At 44.0% G+C, this 18,737-nt stretch overlaps 1 protein-coding gene across 1 annotated transcript in view; it reads right to left on the reverse strand.

The window, feature by feature from the left end:
• The window catches only part of MED12L (mediator complex subunit 12L), a 709,720-nt gene that overhangs the window by 86,991 nt on the left and 603,992 nt on the right, over positions 1-18,737 (reverse strand). Inside the window, exons 35-37 of the mRNA XM_088447707.1 lie at positions 18,472-18,633; positions 14,369-14,737; positions 5,686-5,836 (exon numbers count right to left, since the gene is read on the reverse strand). Of these exons, the coding sequence (XP_088303833.1) occupies positions 5,686-5,836; positions 14,369-14,737; positions 18,472-18,633 (682 nt within the window). The remainder of the gene's footprint in view (positions 1-5,685; positions 5,837-14,368; positions 14,738-18,471; positions 18,634-18,737) is intronic.

Here is an 18,737-nt window from a genome sequence, read left to right on the forward strand (position 1 = left end):
TCCTTCCATCTCTCACCCTTTTGCATCTCTCACTCCCTCCTTCCATCTCTCACCCTTTGCACCTCTCACTTCCTCCTTCCATCTCTCACCCATTTGCACCTCTCACTCCCTCCTTCCATCTCTCACCCTTTTGCATCTCTCACTCCCTCCTTCCATCTCTCACCCTTTTGCATCTCTCACTCCCTCCTTCCATCTCTCACCCTTTGTACCACTCACTCCCTCCTTCCATCTCTCACCCTTTTGCATCTCTCACTCCCTCCTTCCATCTCTCACCCATTGCACCACTCACTCCCTCCTTCCATCTCTCACCCTTTTGCATCTCTCACTCCCTCCTTCCATCTCTCACCCTTTTGCACCACTCACTCCCTCCTTCCATCTCTCACCCTTTTGCATCTCTCACTCCCTCCTTCCATCTCTCACCCTTTTGCATCTCTCACTCCCTCCTTCCATCTCTCACCCTTTGCACCTCTCACTCCCTCCTTCCATCTCTCACCCTTTTGCACCTCTCACTCCCTCCTTCCATCTCTCACCCTTTGCATCTCTCATGCCCTCCCTCCATCTCTCACCCTTTGTACCACTCACTCCCTCCTTCCATCTCTCACCCTTTGCACCTCTCACTCCCTCCTTCCATCTCTCACCCTTTGCACCTCTCACTACCTCCTTCCATCTCTCACCCTTTGCACCTCTCCCTCCCTCCCTCCATCTCTCACCCTTTGTACCACTCACTCCCTCCTTCCATCTCTTCACCCTTTGCACCTCTCACTCCCTCCTTCCATCTCTCACCCTTTGCACCTCTCACTACCTCCTTCCATCTCTCACCCTTTGCACCTCTCACTCCCTCCTTCCATCTCTCACCCTTTGCACCTCTCACTACCTCCTCCCATCTCTCACCCTTTGCACCTCTCACTCCCTCCTTCCATCTCTCACCATTTGCACCTCTCACTCCCTCCTTCCATCTCTCACCCTTTTGCACCTCTCACTCCCTCCTTCCATCTCTCACCCTTTGCACCTCTCACTACCTCCTCCCATCTTTCACCCTTTGCACCTCTCACTACCTCCTTCCATCTCTCACCCTTTGCATCTCTCACTCCCTCCTTCCATCTCTCACCCTTTGCACCTCTCACTTCCTCCTTCCATCTCTCACCCATTTGCACCTCTCACTCCCTCCTTCCATCTCTCACCCTTTTGCATCTCTCACTCCCTCCTTCCATCTCTCACCCTTTTGCATCTCTCACTCCCTCCTTCCATCTCTCACCCTTTTGCACCACTCACTCCCTCCTTCCATCTCTCACCCTTTTGCATCTCTCACTCCCTCCTTCCATCTCTCACCCTTTGCATCTCTCACTCCCTCCTTCCATCTCTCACCCTTTGCACCTCTCACTCCCTCCTTCCATCTCTCACCCTTTGCACCTCTCACTCCCTCCTTCCATCTCTCACCCTTTTGCACCTCTCACTCCCTCCTTCCATCTCTCACCCTTTGCATCTCTCATGCCCTCCCTCCATCTCTCACCCTTTGTACCACTCACTCCCTCCTTCCATCTCTCACCCTTTGCACCTCTCACTCCCTCCTTCCATCTCTCACCCTTTGCACCTCTCACTACCTCCTTCCATCTCTCACCCTTTGCACCTCTCCCTCCCTCCCTCCATCTCTCACCCTTTGTACCACTCACTCCCTCCTTCCATCTCTTCACCCTTTGCACCTCTCACTCCCTCCTTCCATCTCTCACCCTTTGCACCTCTCACTACCTCCTTCCATCTCTCACCCTTTGCACCTCTCACTCCCTCCTTCCATCTCTCACCCTTTGCACCTCTCACTACCTCCTCCCATCTCTCACCCTTTGCACCTCTCACTCCCTCCTTCCATCTCTCACCCTTTGCACCTCTCACTCCCTCCTTCCATCTCTCACCCTTTTGCACCTCTCACTCCCTCCTTCCACCTCTCACCCTTTGCATTTCTCACGCCCTCCCTCCATCTCTCACCCTTTGTACCACTCACTCCCTCCTTCTCACCCTTTGCACCTCTCACTCCCTCCTTCCATCTCTCACCCTTTGCACCTCTCACTACCTCCTTCCATCTCTCACCCTTTGCACCTCTCACTCCCTCCCTCCATCTCTCACCCTTTGTACCACTCACTCCCTCCTTCCATCTCTCACCCTTTGCACCTCTCACTCCCTCCTTCCATCTCTCACCCTTTGAACCTCTCACTACCTCCTTCCATCTCTCACACTTTGCACCTCTCACTCCCTCCTTCCATCTCTCACCCTTTGCACCTCTCACTACCATCTCCCATCTTTCACCCTTTGCACCTCTCAATACCTCCTTCCATCTCTCACCCTTTGCACCTCTCACTCCCTCCTTCCATCTCTCACCCTTTGCACCTCTCACTCCCTCCTTCCATCTCTCACCCTTTTGCACCTCTCACTCCCTCCTTCCATCTCTCACCCTTTGCACCTCTCACTCCCTCCTTCCATCTCTCACCCTTTGCACCTCTCACTCCCTCCTTCCATCTCTCACCCTTTGCACCTCTCACTACCTCCTTCCATCTCTCACCCTTTGCACCTCTCACTCCCTCCTTCCATCTCTCACCCTTTGCACCTCTCACTCCCTCGTTCCATCTCTCACCCCCTCCTTCCATCTCTCATCCTTTTGCACCTCTCACTCCCTCCTTCCATCTCTCACCCTTTTGCATCTCTCACTACCTCCTTCCCTTTCTCACCCGTCACCACCCTGGTGACCCCAGCAGCGCTCCACAGCGTGGTTGAGGTATAGATCTTCCGTTTGGGGACGGGCACCCGTAACACACTGGCAAATGGGCAGCAACACCACACTGCCGGGCACCGAGTCTGCAGCATTAACACAGAGCCAGCTGCACAAGCTGCGAACACACTGCAGCTGGCTTTAGGAGCTGTACTAGCAGCCAGAGGATAAGCGTGCAGCCATGGCGCCCACAGGAAAGCACATGCTACGGCGCCCCCCTTCCCACAATTATATTATAATGTCCTGAAACCCCACATTTTCTGCCCTGCATGTCACTGCATACCACTCGGACCTCCTCATATGCCTCCAGATGTCACTCAAACCACCCCACCTACTTCCAAATACCACAACACATGCAAATCTTACCACCTCACATGCCACTCTAACCAGCCCACATGCCATTAAGAAATACCTCCATATGCTAGAACATATGCCAGTCTGACCTCCCATGCAGGGGCGTAACCAGAAATTTGTGTGCCCCGTAGCAAAATTTTGAAGGCCCCCTAATGCTTCTAGAGATACACCTCTATATGCAGTGCTCCACCTCTTAATGCTTTCAGATGTTAACAGTCAAAATGCTGACAATGCAGTTTTAGCCGTGGATGGGGGGGGATTGTTAGGAGCTGTGAGGAAAGATCAGGAAAGCAAACCTGTGTGGGGGAGGGGGGGGAATCGGGGGTGCCACGGATGGGGGGGGAGTGTTAGAAGCTGTGAGGAGAGATGAGGAAAGGGGACCTGTGTGGGGAAAGGAGGAGGGGGTTGGGGTGCCAGGGGGGCGGGGGGTGTTAGGAGCTGTGACAGTTTAGTGGGTGGAGGCATGTAGCTTTCCAGCTCAGCACAGAAGCCACGCCTCCGCCCTCAGCTCTGCTGTCTTGCTTGCAAGTTGAAAAAAAAAAAGTTCAATGCTTGAAGTGCCGGAATGCCATACCATTGCATACCGACACACTTCGAGCACTGGTCTAGATCCCCTTCAGCTAACAGACCCGGACGTGATGTGGAGTGAGGTTGGCAGTGCGATTCTATGCCCTTCAAGCACTGTTATTTTGTCCCAAATGTAGTATCAGGCCACCAACAGTAGAGACTGCTATGCTCGCCATGCTCCGGGCAGGTTACTATTCCCAATAGATGTCCACGTGGATAGTAAATGATGACATCAGGGTCCATTAACTGAAGGTGATCTAGCCACAACTATAATACATGAATTATGATCTGAATTATGTGGCTTCATGTTTGAACTCCACTCTGGGCCCATCCAGTGTACAAGTCTTGAGGGTACAGGGCCAACATTTAAAGAAATAATTAGTTTTCCCTGCTTTGGCATGTCACTTGCATTTGCAGAAGTGTGCGTTCAATATGGAGTCTTTATTTGGCCACCATAAACAAGGATATCTCATTGGTTTCCATGACTTGTTAGATTAATCGTTATCCAACCAAACATAGAGATAACATTTAAGCCTCATAACATTCCTGGGCAGCAGCCATGACATTACACCATGCTTATGTGTAGAGATCTAAAGAGGTGACAGCGTTTTACTTTTGATTACTATCTTCTAATTTTTCGATTCCCGGACAAAAAACACAATATGGTTATGGTTCACTCCATGGCATAATTACCGAAAATTCAGCTCCCTCCTTCTGGGAGGAAGCTGAATGTTAGTTTCTAGGCTTCTACTGCGGTGCGGGGGTGTGGCAGAAGGGGGCATGAAGCGATAAAGTAGCATTTGGGGTGTTGCAGGGGGCGTGACAGCGCAATTGCTTCATTGTAGCCCCGCACCCTCTTCACAATGCCAAGATTAATGGCTTTGTGAAGCAGGGGACTTGGCCACGATTATGCCATTCAGCACGAATTGCGTCACTGACCCCCCCCCTCCCCCGCTGCAGGGGTGTATTTATGGGGATGCAGGGGGGTCAGGGGCGATGCGGGTGGATGCAGGGGGTTGGTGGCGGCCGGGAGATTTGCCTACTTTTCTGGGGGCCGGGAGCGCCACACGATTTTCAGGAGACTCCCGGCCATCCCAGGAGAGTAGGCATGTATGTTCCATGGTAACTCACGTTACAAAGTGACATAACAAACAATTAGCAATTCCTGTGTACAGTTTTTTTTAAAGCATCACCTGTCCTATTATTTTCTCAGTAAATAAAATTAATTTCACATAAATTCCTTTTGTTTTTGATAGCCACGCATATACTTGCTATGTCACTTTGTAATGTGAATTACCATGCAATAACCCTTATAAAGATTTTGTTAGTTTTTAAGCCATTTTCTTACCACTCTAATAAAGAGCAACCCTATGCTTCATTATATGCCTCAGAGCCCCCTCAAGACCCTTTATATGCCTCAGAGCCCCTTTATTTTCTAGTTATTAGTGATTTAGTTTAGTATGCCAGTTGCTGTTTACACCCTACCAGCTTAAATATACTATACTAAGAACATACAAGGCCACAGGTATGTGCTGTGCAAATTATTGTATAATTATTCTATACCGGGATTATACTGTACACTGTATAACACTGTGACTATAGCCAAATTTGATGGTGTTGAAAAGAAAAGCAATTTCAGAACACGAAAGCACCTAGATTAATATTCCTCAGCAATGCCAATCTCAGTGGGAAACCAAACTTCATCAACTGAAAAATGTAATGGAACTGGCTGCAGCACTGTATGCAGACTGACAGCTGCAGCCAGTCAGGAAGCAGCAGAAGCTGCAGAATAGGCAGGAGGAGAAATGGGACAGCCAGCCGACCCCGGATGGCCATATTTTTTTCTGGACAATGTTCATCCGGGAGTACCAGCAGTCCGGATTTGGTCAGGGACCAGATTTTCAAACAGTCTGTAGTAATTCTGGATGCTTGGCAACCCTAGTTTTTGCTTTGGGTATCAAACTGTCATTGGAATAAAGCTCTGGTGAGAAAAACACATTACATACCTGATATGAGGGCCTGATTCTGCAGGTACACGTTTGACTGCTGCCCCATAATATTGTAACTCCATGTATTAGCCGAGGTGTGATGTATCATTTGAGAGGACAGAGGTGAACAATTAGATGGTACTCGATACGCAGGATTTTGAGGATATCCCTATGAGACAAAAACAATAATAATAATTAAATATCACATACAAACACTTATGTTTAATAAAGCCATACACTGAGATATGTATACAGTACAAGGAGAAGAAATGATGTTTTATAAATAGGTAAAATTATTTATAAAGTATTGTTTAATCAATTTTTGTAACAACCATTTTACATTTATGAAAGGTTGTTACTGGATATTAAAATCAGTACAACATTGTCCTGGCATGTTTAGAAAAATGAATCGGTAGCGATATCTAAGTTGCTGCTGTGTCTTTGTACTCAGCAGCTGTGCTAAAATATGCAAATACAGCAGGAGGTGTCTGTAGTAGAAAGACGCCCCCTGCAGGGTTTTGCGATCCGCTGCTGCAATGGATCATCTGCATGAACATCGGTCGGTGTTTTCATGATGCCAGTGAAGCTGCGTTGGAAGATGTAAGCCCTAGCCTTGGCATGCCTACAAAACTCTCCCCATTGCCACCCCTCCCTGCCCCCAAATGGCTGTAGTCTGTCATTCACCTAACGTCTGCATCCGTAATGCATCCGACGACGCAGGATCCGATCTGCACATGCGCAGTACGAGCCCTGTGCATGCGCAGTTCAACAAACATCGGAGATGTACGTAAACCATCGGGTTTGCCTACATCTCTGGATTAGGCCCTCTGTTGGCACGTATACTGTATACAATTTTCCTAGTTATATCTGACTACAAAGCGCTAATAACATTGAGATTTCCACATGAATGTAAAATTGTAATGAGTATTTCTGAGTTAAGTCCCTTCACACACTGTACATACTCTGCCATACCGAGAGGTAAGCACATATCGCTTGTCATGCAGTTACAATGGTTTGATAACAACAGTCATTAAATTGTCATAAAAAAGTTATGTAATGCTATGGGCAATATGTAAAAACAAGTTTGAATTCACAACTTACAGTAGCAATATACAGACATGCATCTCATCTCGTTCATTTAGCTTTCCAATTTTTTAGATTATCACGCCTTTTCCATTGAAGCGACAGGGTGTAGCCATAGTGCACATCAGAGTGGGAACTGAAGTTGACGCCATATGTATGTATGAAGAAGAGCATCAGGGTTCTTCTCATGTGGTCATGCAGTCTCATTATAGCAGTCTGATGTTTCACAGTATCAGACCGTTATTATAAAGCTCAGGGCCACATCAGAAGAGTCTTTTGCCTATTATAGGGACCAGGAAGGGTGTGAGCAGTTCACAGAGTCTGCTTCTGCTGACTGCTGCTTAGTTATGGGAAACTGGGCCTCTGACAGGGCATCCCTGCAAAGCCATGGCCTGTACCGTTGGGGGTGGGTATTTGGGGCAGCAAAGTTAGGGGGCGTTTTAGTAAATCTTATGATCTATAGGAAGATTAGTTTATTTGACATATCAGGGAAATATGTGGGTATTCATCCATTCACTCTGGTGGTAAAGTGTGGTCATCCCCACCCCTATCATTTTGCAGAAGCCATTACACTTTTCTGTCCCATAATATGATGAACCTTTGTCTGCAGTATAGTCAGGGCTGAGAGACAAATGCAACACACCCTCATGAGTATAAGTGAGACAACTCTATGTATATAAGTATTTTACTATATAAGGGTGTGAGCAGTGCTATTTTCAGCAGGAACAAGCAGGAACTCTCATTAACTATGACTTAATGTCCTGGACCAAATGCCTTCTTTTCTAAATACTATATAAAAATTGTTTTTCTATAGCTCCACCCACAGCAGCTCCACCCCAGTTCCTGAACCTATTTGCCCAGAAAAATAACACTGGGTATGAGTATATGGAATCTTGCACCAACAGTGAATGATGTAGAGGTTCTATACTAATCTAATTTTTGCAGTAAAAATACTTTCAGAAGTCATCCACACTGCATCCAGGTATCTCTGCTAAAGTTATGGGCCCAGTCACCGCTCTCACCCCCAGCAATGCACAAGATATTTCTTAAACACCGCTCGAGTTACAGATGCAAGTGGAATCCATCACTAAGCATGATTCCATCTGCCAAATGTCCAGTTACCTTTGGTGTGGAACAAGCCAATACAAAGATCAACAAGTTGCAAGTGACATGGAATAAAAGGGTCAGAGTGAATACAGATATACCTTTATTCACCTGTATAACAAAATGTACAGTGAAGAAATCAGCATGAGTTTTAAGAAGCTGGCAGGTGTGGAAAACTATGTTACATGGACATTTGCTATGGAAATGCAGTTAAAATGAGAGAAGTTATGGAAAGTTACTAGCAATCCTGGTGATAATCCAAGCTCAGAAGAAGTAGATAGAGCTAAGGGCTCAATTGGTCTAGCTGTGGAATCACATGTTTATTCCATCATCCACAGTAAAGGGATGATGATATGTGGGTAACTCTGAAAATGGCATGTGAAGATAAAGGGCTGATGAAAATAATTAACTTGAAGCGCACATTATATGCAACATAGCTTAGTGCATGAGTACAATTGTATTCATCTGTCAGAAATTGGCTCAGTTGACGTCATAATAGATGAAGAGGAGGTTACAATTTTGATGCTGCAAAATCTTATGCAATATTACAAATACTGGTCAGCAGCATTATGGTCAAGTACTACGTAGCTAACCATAGAGACTGTATATGCTAAATTATTGCAGTTTCAAAAACGCATACCTACAAAAATAAATGCTGAAAGTTTTGTTTTAATGTCTAAAAGTTCAAAGCACAGAAAGCCTAGGAATAGATGTTTTAAATGTCACAAGTTGGGACATAAGGCTTGAGTGTGCAGATTGAGTGTATCAAGTGGCACCTCATTAGCTAAATGTAACAGCGGGAATGAGTCAGCCTTGAATGTAGCAGACAGCTACTGTGTATAGACTGCTGGTACATGGACTCAGGAGCCACAAGGCATTTCAGCTTTAATGAAAGTTGGTTCAAATCATTAAAGCCGTGTGAGTCAGTAAAAGTCAGTGTGATAGGAGACAAGGCCCTAAATGCCACAAAGTTGGGACAATTACTCTATGAAGGTGAAAGGCAAGGACAATGTAAGATGTATTATTTGTGCCTGACCTACAAGCAAATATAGTTGCTTTTAGTGTGTTGTACAAGAGAGGATACAGAGCCCAATTTGCAAAGAGTCAGTGCATTGTATACAACCAAAGAAGAAATGTAAATGCTGCAGCAACCTGATGCCAACACCAATATATCCTACACACCAAAAGGTGTTGCGTATGTGAGAACAGTGGCATTGAAAACCAAGGCAAACTAACTGCTTGCCCTAAAAGGTATGACAAAGAGTATCTCTAATTTAGGGAAGGAGAAAAGGGTGGAGACCCTGAGCACTGGTGCCAATATGTTGAAATGAAGGTGGAGTTATTCCACATTAGAAAGGTATATGCCGATATCAATATAAAAAATATGTCATGCTTGTGGAAGTGCACCCATTGGAGTAAAGACAATTGTAGAAAAGGAAAGAAAGTACTATCTTTTTGGGGGCACAAGATTCTACCTGTAATGATAAAACTTAACTTTTACTATTATTCCATAATATAATCATAGGAAGCGAAACACTTGAAGTTATTCATACAATGCATTACACAAAAAATTAAACGCGGGCACTTATATTATATCACATCAAAATATACATCAGAGAGTGGTCAAAACCTATATAAATAGATTCAATGATCGGAGGTACCTATACCTAACTTCAAGAAAAAACACCCCAAATTGGTCCTGATGTAGCTAAAGCCAAGGTGAAGTTTTTAGTCAGTATGTATGTTCCATATAAGGGAAAATATCCCTACATCTATAAGACAAACACAATCCAACCACAAATAAATAAATAGCAGTTTGTTAAATATAATCCTTCTAACTGTGTAAATTTCAGAAATCTATATACCACCCCTCAAAGACGTATTAATATATATATGTAATAGGTGATATGCTAGAGGTTATAGTGCATTCTGAGGAAGAAAAACAAATAAATAATCAGATCATAAATCAGGACAATATTTGTCCACAGATAATTATATATCGTTCTTCTCAAAAAATTATATATTCTTCCTGCAGCTGTAAAGTTAAATATTCAGACTTTGTTAAAAAAATATTTTTAGCAGTTAGTTGCAATTAAGTGCAATTCACTGCTTATAATCCATGCTCTATTCAAAGCGTGGTGAGGACAAATATTAAATATCACAGTGTAACAGGTATATATCAAAGGAATAGTAAGATATACCGTTCAATATAGTATGGTGCAATATACCAATATAGTTAATGGGGCTTGAGCGGACCTGCCTCCTATAACCTGAAAGTATGAAGAAGGATATTGGCATCTGCTGTTTAACCAGCCTCCCTCACTGAGAGTCTCATAAAATCAGCGCTGGCTCCCTGGTGTGGTGTCCAGAAAAACAAATGACAAAGAGTATGCAAACTTTGTCTACTGTGATCCCCAAATGCTCCAAAAAGCAATGTCAAGTGACAACTGTCAAAAACGGAAATCAGCTATAGACAAAACGCTCTCAAGCTTGGATGATAACAATACATGGACTGTTGAACTACGAAGAACAAATGTTTTTTTTTTGCAAGAAACGTAACACACATGGGAACCTTGCACGGGTATATAACTCAACTTGTTGCCAAAGGCTTCACATAGAATTTGGTGTTGAAATGTTCTCGCCTGTGGCAAGATACAACACACTGTGTATGGTCATCGCTATAGTTGTTACATATGACTTGGTATTACGCCAACTAGACGTCAACGGCAAATGGAGGAAAAGATTTCTATGAAAACACTAGAACACTATGATGTATATGAGTTCCCGGAGGGGAAGGTGTGCCTTCTGAAGAAATTTCTGTACAAAGTGGTTGCTACTTGTACAAAAATTGTGACAGTTGTCTATTTGAAAGAGGTTTCACCCCTTCAAGAGCTGACTATTGTTTGTCTACTTGGATGACATACTGTTAGCGGGACAAGAAGATGAAATAGGAAATGTAAAGTCATTGTTGGGTAACAGGCTCAAACTTAAAGATCTTGGGTCTGCGCACCAACTTATAGGTCTGAGGATCATACAGGAGTGTTGGAACAGTCACTGTGGATAAAAAGGGCTACATTGAGGTGATGATTAACAAATTAAGAATGATGCATGCAAATGCAGTCAATATGCCCATCAATAGCAGTACAAAAACCTCAAAAGCTTCAGTGTCCTACAACAGATACAGAAATTGAGGAAATGAAACTGATACCTTATCATAGAGCCATAGGAACCCTAATGTACACAAAGAGCCAATATGCAAATTGGGCCTGATTCAGAGTTGTACCTTGGACGCAGCAGAGATGGTAACATATGCTAATGCAGCAGGAGGTGTCTGGTATAAATGCTTGAGTGATTTACAGCTGCGCTCGAGGGTGCAGCCAACAGATTACTTACGAGACCATCCCCCATCTGAGTAACCCTAAGTTTACTCAAAAGGCTGTCTCATAACCATGGCCAAGGCCAGGAAATCTACATTGGAAGACGCAAACACTGGTCTCGGCACTCCCAGAAAATGGGGGTATGATGCCCCCATTTTCAGGAACACTGGCCACCCCCACCCCACAAACAGCAGCAGCCTGTCAATCAGGCTGTGGCTTAGGGGGCACTGCGACCAATCTCACAGGACCAATCCTGCGCATGCGCAGTCTCCCCCCTCTCCATCAGACTTGTACGCAAATCATTGAGTTTGCATACAAGTCTAAGAGAGACTCATAATCTGGGAGAAGAGCACTGAATGGCTCTCAAGTACATCTACAGATACTTAAATAGAACAGGCTCCCTATGACTAAAGTTCAAGAAAATAGGAACTTTAGAGCTACAGGCATTCTGTGACACTGATTGGGGAGCAGACATGGATGATAGGTGATCCTACACTGGATATCTATTCATCATGGCGTGTGCAGTTGGGCAAGTAGGAAGCAACTGAAAGTCACCTTATCTACTACCAAAGTAGAGTATATGACCTTGACCGAAACAGCCAGAGGTTGGAAGGAGCTATGTGTAAATTAGGAATTTTCAGTTTAGACAAAATCATAAACATTGCATGTGAGGTGCAATAGATCTATCCTCTAGCACCAAGTATTATGGTAAGTCTAAACATATAGCTATCAAGCTTCATTCGGTCAGAGAGCTAGTAGAAAATGCTTCATAGTGTGCTTCATGTATCCACTGAAAACAATATTGCAGATATGTTGATCAAAGGGTTAGCTTCTTATATACAGAATGTTTCCCTGCAGAAATGTGGACTGGAACATATGTAAATGTTGATATATTTCTTGCTGAGTAATGTAATATTTGCATACAGTTTCTCTTCTTATTTCTCATTACAGGTGAGACGTTGAATGTGTGTGATGCTCACGTTGTGCTATGTGAGGAGACGCAGTCTTGAGCGAGGGGTGGTGTTGGGTATGGAGCTCTCTTGCGCTGCCTCCATCCACACTGCATCCCGTTACTACCGGGCCGTACAGAGCCCACAGAGAACCGCAAGTACATTATGTTACCACTGCTACCATAGAGGGGCATAGCACCACCAGTCACACAGGGTGTTTGTCATCATATCGCCTGGTGCACTACAATGCCCAGCAATACTCTCGCACTCCAAGCTGCTTTATACAGTTACTATACTTGTACATCCCTGAGTCCTTATGCTACCTACATGTTGTTTCTCCCTGGTTGAATAACCCTAAGACCTGGTTAAGCTGTACCACATGTGGACTAACTGCCACCAGCACCAACATACTGCACAACATGCTTATCACCATTATACATTCTGGCCAAGTGCATTGTCTTCCAACTGGACAAATATAATAACACCCAGTGTGCTGAGCCCAGACACACCTTCCACTGTGACATACTGCTAACAGTCTACAGATGTAGTCCAGCAGCCACAAGTTAATAGGTTGTGGACTTCAGCTTAGCATTGCTGCCTCACTGCCCTGGAGCATGAGTTCTATTCCAACCAAAGTCGTATACTACTTAACAGAGCTGTAACTAGACTTTTTGGTGCCCTGTGCCAGAAAGAGCATTGGCGCCCCCCTCATTTTTCAAAGGGACATAATGCACCCAAAAAAGGGCCATGGCTTCATGGGGAAGGGCCAGGGAAGAGATAGGAGAGCCAGGAGATGCTGGTGATGAAATAAGAGGAAGCTACAAGCAAGAATGATAATAAACAGAAATTTGACAGGCCCAAACAGCACCCCCTGACCTGTGGTGCCCTGTGCGATGGCACTGGCCGCACTACCCTAGCTACGACCCTGCTACTTAAATGTGTGTTTAGTGCATAATATGCCTTTTAGACTGAACATGTACCTTTAGATCTTGCTTACTAACTTAAGCCATTGTCAAAAAATCCTGTTTCATTCATGTTTTATTTTTTACCTGAAACGTAAACAGAATGGAAACAGCACATTTGTCTAAAGTAGAGGTTAGCTAACTCCTCATGCTCAGCTTTGCAAAGGTATCCTTTAAGGTACCTGCCTTTTATAGTGTCTGGAGAAGTTGTGCTACAAGGCAATGCCTCACTCTGCTTCCAATTTGGAATCACTGATTTCCTTTTTAGTCTGTGGAAAAAGATATGTGGGTTTTTCATTCCTTTCTGGTCTCCACTTTCACCTCTAGCCCGAGGAACCAGAGATGTCTGTGTGGTTATATGGAGTAGTAGTGAAATAGCGAAGGGGGATGTAATTTGATACATGTGTCAGTTTGAGATCTTACAGGATATTTGGCATCTCAGTGCATCTCACCAAATACACATGTATGAACATTCCAAAAAATGTACTGAACTATTTCACAACTGTTATTCATTTTAATGCTGTGCAGCTTCTGCAGTGCAAGGCACCAGCTGTAAATGAACAGTGTTTTTATCTGTTCTGTAATAGCATTAAAAAGTCTGATAAATAAGTTGGTTTTTCATTTAGGTGACATGTTCAGCATTGCTTATATAACACTCAGGCATCAGTAAGGCTCCATTAATGGTGCTGGCAGTGCTTTGCAAGCTCATAAAGTTTAGGTTAATTGAAGTGTTTGGTGAGCACTCACTGCGCAGCGTGACGCTTAAACTGACCACACTGATGGCTACAAATCCGCAGGGAAACTTTGAGGTCTATTTTTTACTGCATTATTAATGTATTTAAATCACAAATGAAAGGTCTTGTCCATAGCATTTACCTAGTGTTATATGAAAATGCCTGTATGTGCCAACCCTTATATTACATGTGGGATTACATGTTTTTAACCTTGCTGTAATGTTCTTGCTGGGATGTAGCTATAAAACCTCCAGATTTAATATTTTGCTAATTTTTTTTTTTTTAAATCTTTTTAGTTTCAAAATCAATAACACATTATAACAGAAAAGAGAAAGCTCTGTAACGCAAGCAATCATGATGAGCTGCTCTTGAAAGGACATAAAAAAAACAATAAGTAAACAACGACAAGAATAACTCAAAAAGTCAACACTAGCACTTGCTAGAGTTCTGCTAGCAATTAGTCACACACAGGGAACTATAAAATAACATACATCTGTTCTTGGGTTGGTCTTGATCTTGCGCTTTCTGCTTTTGGATTTTTTTTCTTCATCAGTTATTGATTTACCAGGATCAGAAAACTCTGCTGTCTTCCCCTCAGGGTCTGTGGACACTGGAGTGGCAGGTTCATCCTCTTCCTCTTCTTCTTCTGCAGGAAGTGGCAGGGGCTCCAGGTAGTAACTTCGAGGTTTGGGCTTTGGATGTTTGTGGTACAGGAGAAGGTGATGCTGCTCCTCACACTTTATCACTTTTCTATCTACTCGAACAGTCCCAAACCAGGCCCAGGAGAGTGGAGCTACGTTTTTGTGACCCTCGAATAAGTCCCAAGGGGAAACCTTCTGCTTGGTTGAAACTTGAAGACCCTGTTTCATTAAAAATAAACATTAAAGCCTGTCTTCAGCATTAACTATCATCACACTTGTAATTTAGTTCTACAGAGAAAATGTCACTAAAAGAAGTATATTGAGATAGTGGACATGGAGAGACTTTTTAAAACGGTACAAATTAATCATAATTTCTCTGTGCAATTTTGTGTTTAGCAACCTATAGTTTTCAAAATTGCACCATAAATTATGTTTTTGGGGAGAATTACTACCTGCGTCCCAGGTACTGTACTGTAATATCACAGAGTACAAGTCACAAATATTTAAATTAGCATGACTTGTGTGTTTAAAGTGTGCTCTTGCATTCTTCTCCTGTATTTTGTAAAGTTAGTCATAGTGATGCCTCTTTCCATATACTGTATTTGACAAATTAGAGTGGAATAAATCCAGCATTTTTCTGTTTAATACTCTGACCGCTAGATCTTTGCTGACTTTGGGCAGAATCCCACTATTTAGTCACGTGTATTTTTAATTAGTGTAGCTTTCATCTAGGCCATACTGTACCATCATTATCTATAGTCTGTAGGCAGATACAACAGAGAGAAGTATGTAAGCTGTTATTAGGGATGCCATCAGTGATTGCTGCTGGCAGTCTGGAAATCTGGATATCTGTCCAGAGTCCAGAGGGTTAGCAATCCCGGACAAGCAGTGTCTGGAATTTAGAACATTGTGCTATACCACTTCACCTGACGGTCTGTCTGCCTAACCTGCTCCGTTCCGTCTCCTCTGGTCTGTCCCACCTCCTTTGGCAGTGTTTCATCTGCTTTGGAGGAAGTAGACATAACTGCTCCTAATTCTGGTAAGGTATTAAATAGGCTTATTTTATTTACTTGTCTTATCTCTCTCTACTACTAGTATCATTTGTAACGATCGAATAACAGAATCTGGGCCTGATTCAGAGCCGAACGCTCTGACCAGAGCGCTCGCTCTGAATCAGGGCCCTCCTCCATGAAAATGGAGCATCCTCCTGGACGCTCACATAGCTGTGGGTGACCACCCACAGCTTATGCGAGCATCCATGATGATGGTCGCGATGGTCAAGACCAGCGCGACCATCGGGCTTGCAACGGAGACCCTGCAGTAGGGTCTCGCTGCCGCAAGCCCTGGCGTGATTTTGGCTCTATCAGAGCCAAAATCACTCCCACTGACATCACTAGTGATGTCAGTGGGGCCGGCTTCAGACGGTAGGCGTTCCCATGGGAACGCCTCCATCTGGCAGCCACGCCCCCGGCACGCCCACCAAAGGGGGCGTGCTGTCAATCAACATCGACAGCACGCGCCCTTTGGTGCGAGACCCGGAGCGACGGAGAGCCCGTCGCTATCCAGGTCTCGCGCATGCGCACGACGGAGCTCCCTCCGTCGTGCGCATGCGCAGTGGGGCAACATCAACCCGCTTGCGAGCGTCCTGCGCTCGCGAGCGGGTCTGAATGATCCCCTCAGTGCCTTTGACACTATTTCAGCTGTTTATCTGAGGAACAATTTTTTTTATTTATTTAAATAAAATAAACAAAAATAATGACCCTGCAGGGACATACAGTAATTCAATGTAATACCCAGAGCACAATAAATTTTAGCTATGTTCTGCAGACAAGAAGTCAGAGGTGCCATAAGGGTTTACATTATCCCTCCTTGGAATGTGATTTATTTCAGTTTCATTCGGGCACTAAAGCCTAAATAAATAGGCATTGTAGAGGGGTCTTATGGTATATAATGGGGCATGTGAGCATAAGACACATACTTGGGTATATGGAGGGAACTGATAGCATATAAAGGGTCAGGTGGGGCTCTTATGGCATGGGGAGATATACTAAAGACTCATACACACTAGACGATGGGCTGTATGAACGGTATTGGGAAGATTTCCCTTGAACTTTCTGTAGTGCAGGACAAATGATATTGGGTGTACACAATGAAAGATATCTTTAAATATATATTTCATTGAAGTCATCTGAACAGGCAATTCTTGATGATATCAGATTGGCCTGCATGTATGACAGAAAACATTGTTAACGACCCGAGGGAGCGCGCATCATTGGGTGTTCACTGCATACACACTGAACGATATGAATGATATATCAAACAACTTTTTATGTTTTTTATTCATGTAATTTTTTCACATATATTTGAACCCCTTTATCAACACTTATTAACTACTTGCACACATCTATACTTTACACTGCACTGTCACCCTTTTTCCATTTTCGTGTGATGCCCTGGGGGGGTCCTGGGCTGGACGTTTTTTTGGGGTGTTCTACGCCCCGGATGTGAACCCCTTAGTGTTAGGGACTGCTAGTGACAGAGAAGCCATGATGTGGCCTAGCAGCTTCCCATGTATTTGCAAATGCATGCAGCTAATATCTCTGAATTTCTATTACCATATACTGTTCATATATTGTTGCAAGTATAATTCAGTGTGCTGAGGAACAATAGGGGGTTAAACCCCCCCTTTTTTCTATATGAATGATATATCGTTGAACGATATCGTTATCGTCCATATCGTTCATAAAAACAGTCTAGTGTGTATGCGGCTTAAGCCTTGGAAAGTGATAAAGTGGAGAGTGATAAAGTACCAACCAATAAGCTCCTAACTGGCAGTTATGAGCTGATTGGTTGGTACTTTATCACTCTCCACTTTATCACTTTTCAAGGCTTAGTACATCTCCCCCTAGGTGCATGAAGGGACTCTGACAAAATAAAATAGCTGTAATCCACTTAGCATTACTGCCTCACAGCATGGAGGTCGTGGGTTCGTTTCCTGGCCCTACCTGTGTGAAGTTTGTTTATTCTCCCTGTGCTTGCGTGGGTTTCCTCCCACACCCCAAAAATATACTGATAGGTTAATTGGCTCCCAACAAAAAAAAAATAATTCTAGTATGTGTGCATGTGATTGGGAATATATATATTCACTATATATATATTCACTATGAATTGCAATTCTGCCTATACGCATGCACCGCAGTTGCTAATATCAGCAGTTCTATTTTAATGTGTCCGTTCACATTGCGAACGCAGCCTGACATAAGGACATCCACTTCCCCTTACTCACATCCGTGTACTAGGGGAACATAGCAAAACAATCGGTAACATCGAGTAACATCGGGCCCATATGCACACTTGCACAAGCCCTGACCTTGCCCAGAAATTGCTAACAGTCACCCACAATATCAGTGCTATGGCTGCTTACGGCCATGCAGTGGATCATTTTTGCACGCCCCTGCAACAGTGTTGAAACGCACTGGCACGCCTGCACTCGCCCAACCACCCATAAACGGTACTCCCTGTCAATCACTCTGCTTTGGGTATGCGTGGCCTTTGCAATCGAAGTTCCCAACGCAATTGCTAGTTCGCACAAACGCACTGCGATGCATACACATGTGCAGAATGCAACAATCAACCGATCGTGTGGGTATTAGCAACTGCATTCCTTGCCGATTTAGGCCCATAAATTGTAAGCTCCACTGGAGCAAGGACTGATGTGAATAGCCAAAATTCTCTGTAAAGCGTATATGCGTGCGCAATACAAATAACTGGTAATAATAATCATATAATAATGGTAATAATAACCATACTGCTGTTCTGGCCATGCCCCCTGACCCACCCACAGATTGCTGTATTTTGTGTTGATTGTAGCAGAGCAGTAATAAATATGCTGCAACCAGTGATGTGCATAAATAGTTCATTTTATATTGCTCTAGTTTACATTTTATTCTTGCCTGTTTCTTATCAATCGAGTCAAATCCTGCAATTTTGTTGCCTTTTGTGTCAATAAGAGATCCCATCGGCTCACAAGTAATGACATCACATGTCTGTTTTGGCAAGAGCAGAAGCTGCCGGACTCTATCAATACTCTCTGATCGTTTATCACCAAGTTCTTTCTGGAAAGAGAAAGGATGTAATAGAGATTATATTAATTATTCCCACATGTCCCCAGTTACCAATCAACAATAATAAGAATAGAAACGAGAGAAATTTCCAATGT

The sequence above is a fragment of the Taudactylus pleione genome, unplaced genomic scaffold (genome assembly GCF_031769625.1).
Source record: "Taudactylus pleione unplaced genomic scaffold, aTauple2 ptg000436l, whole genome shotgun sequence".
Lineage (NCBI taxonomy): Eukaryota > Metazoa > Chordata > Amphibia > Anura > Myobatrachidae > Taudactylus > Taudactylus pleione.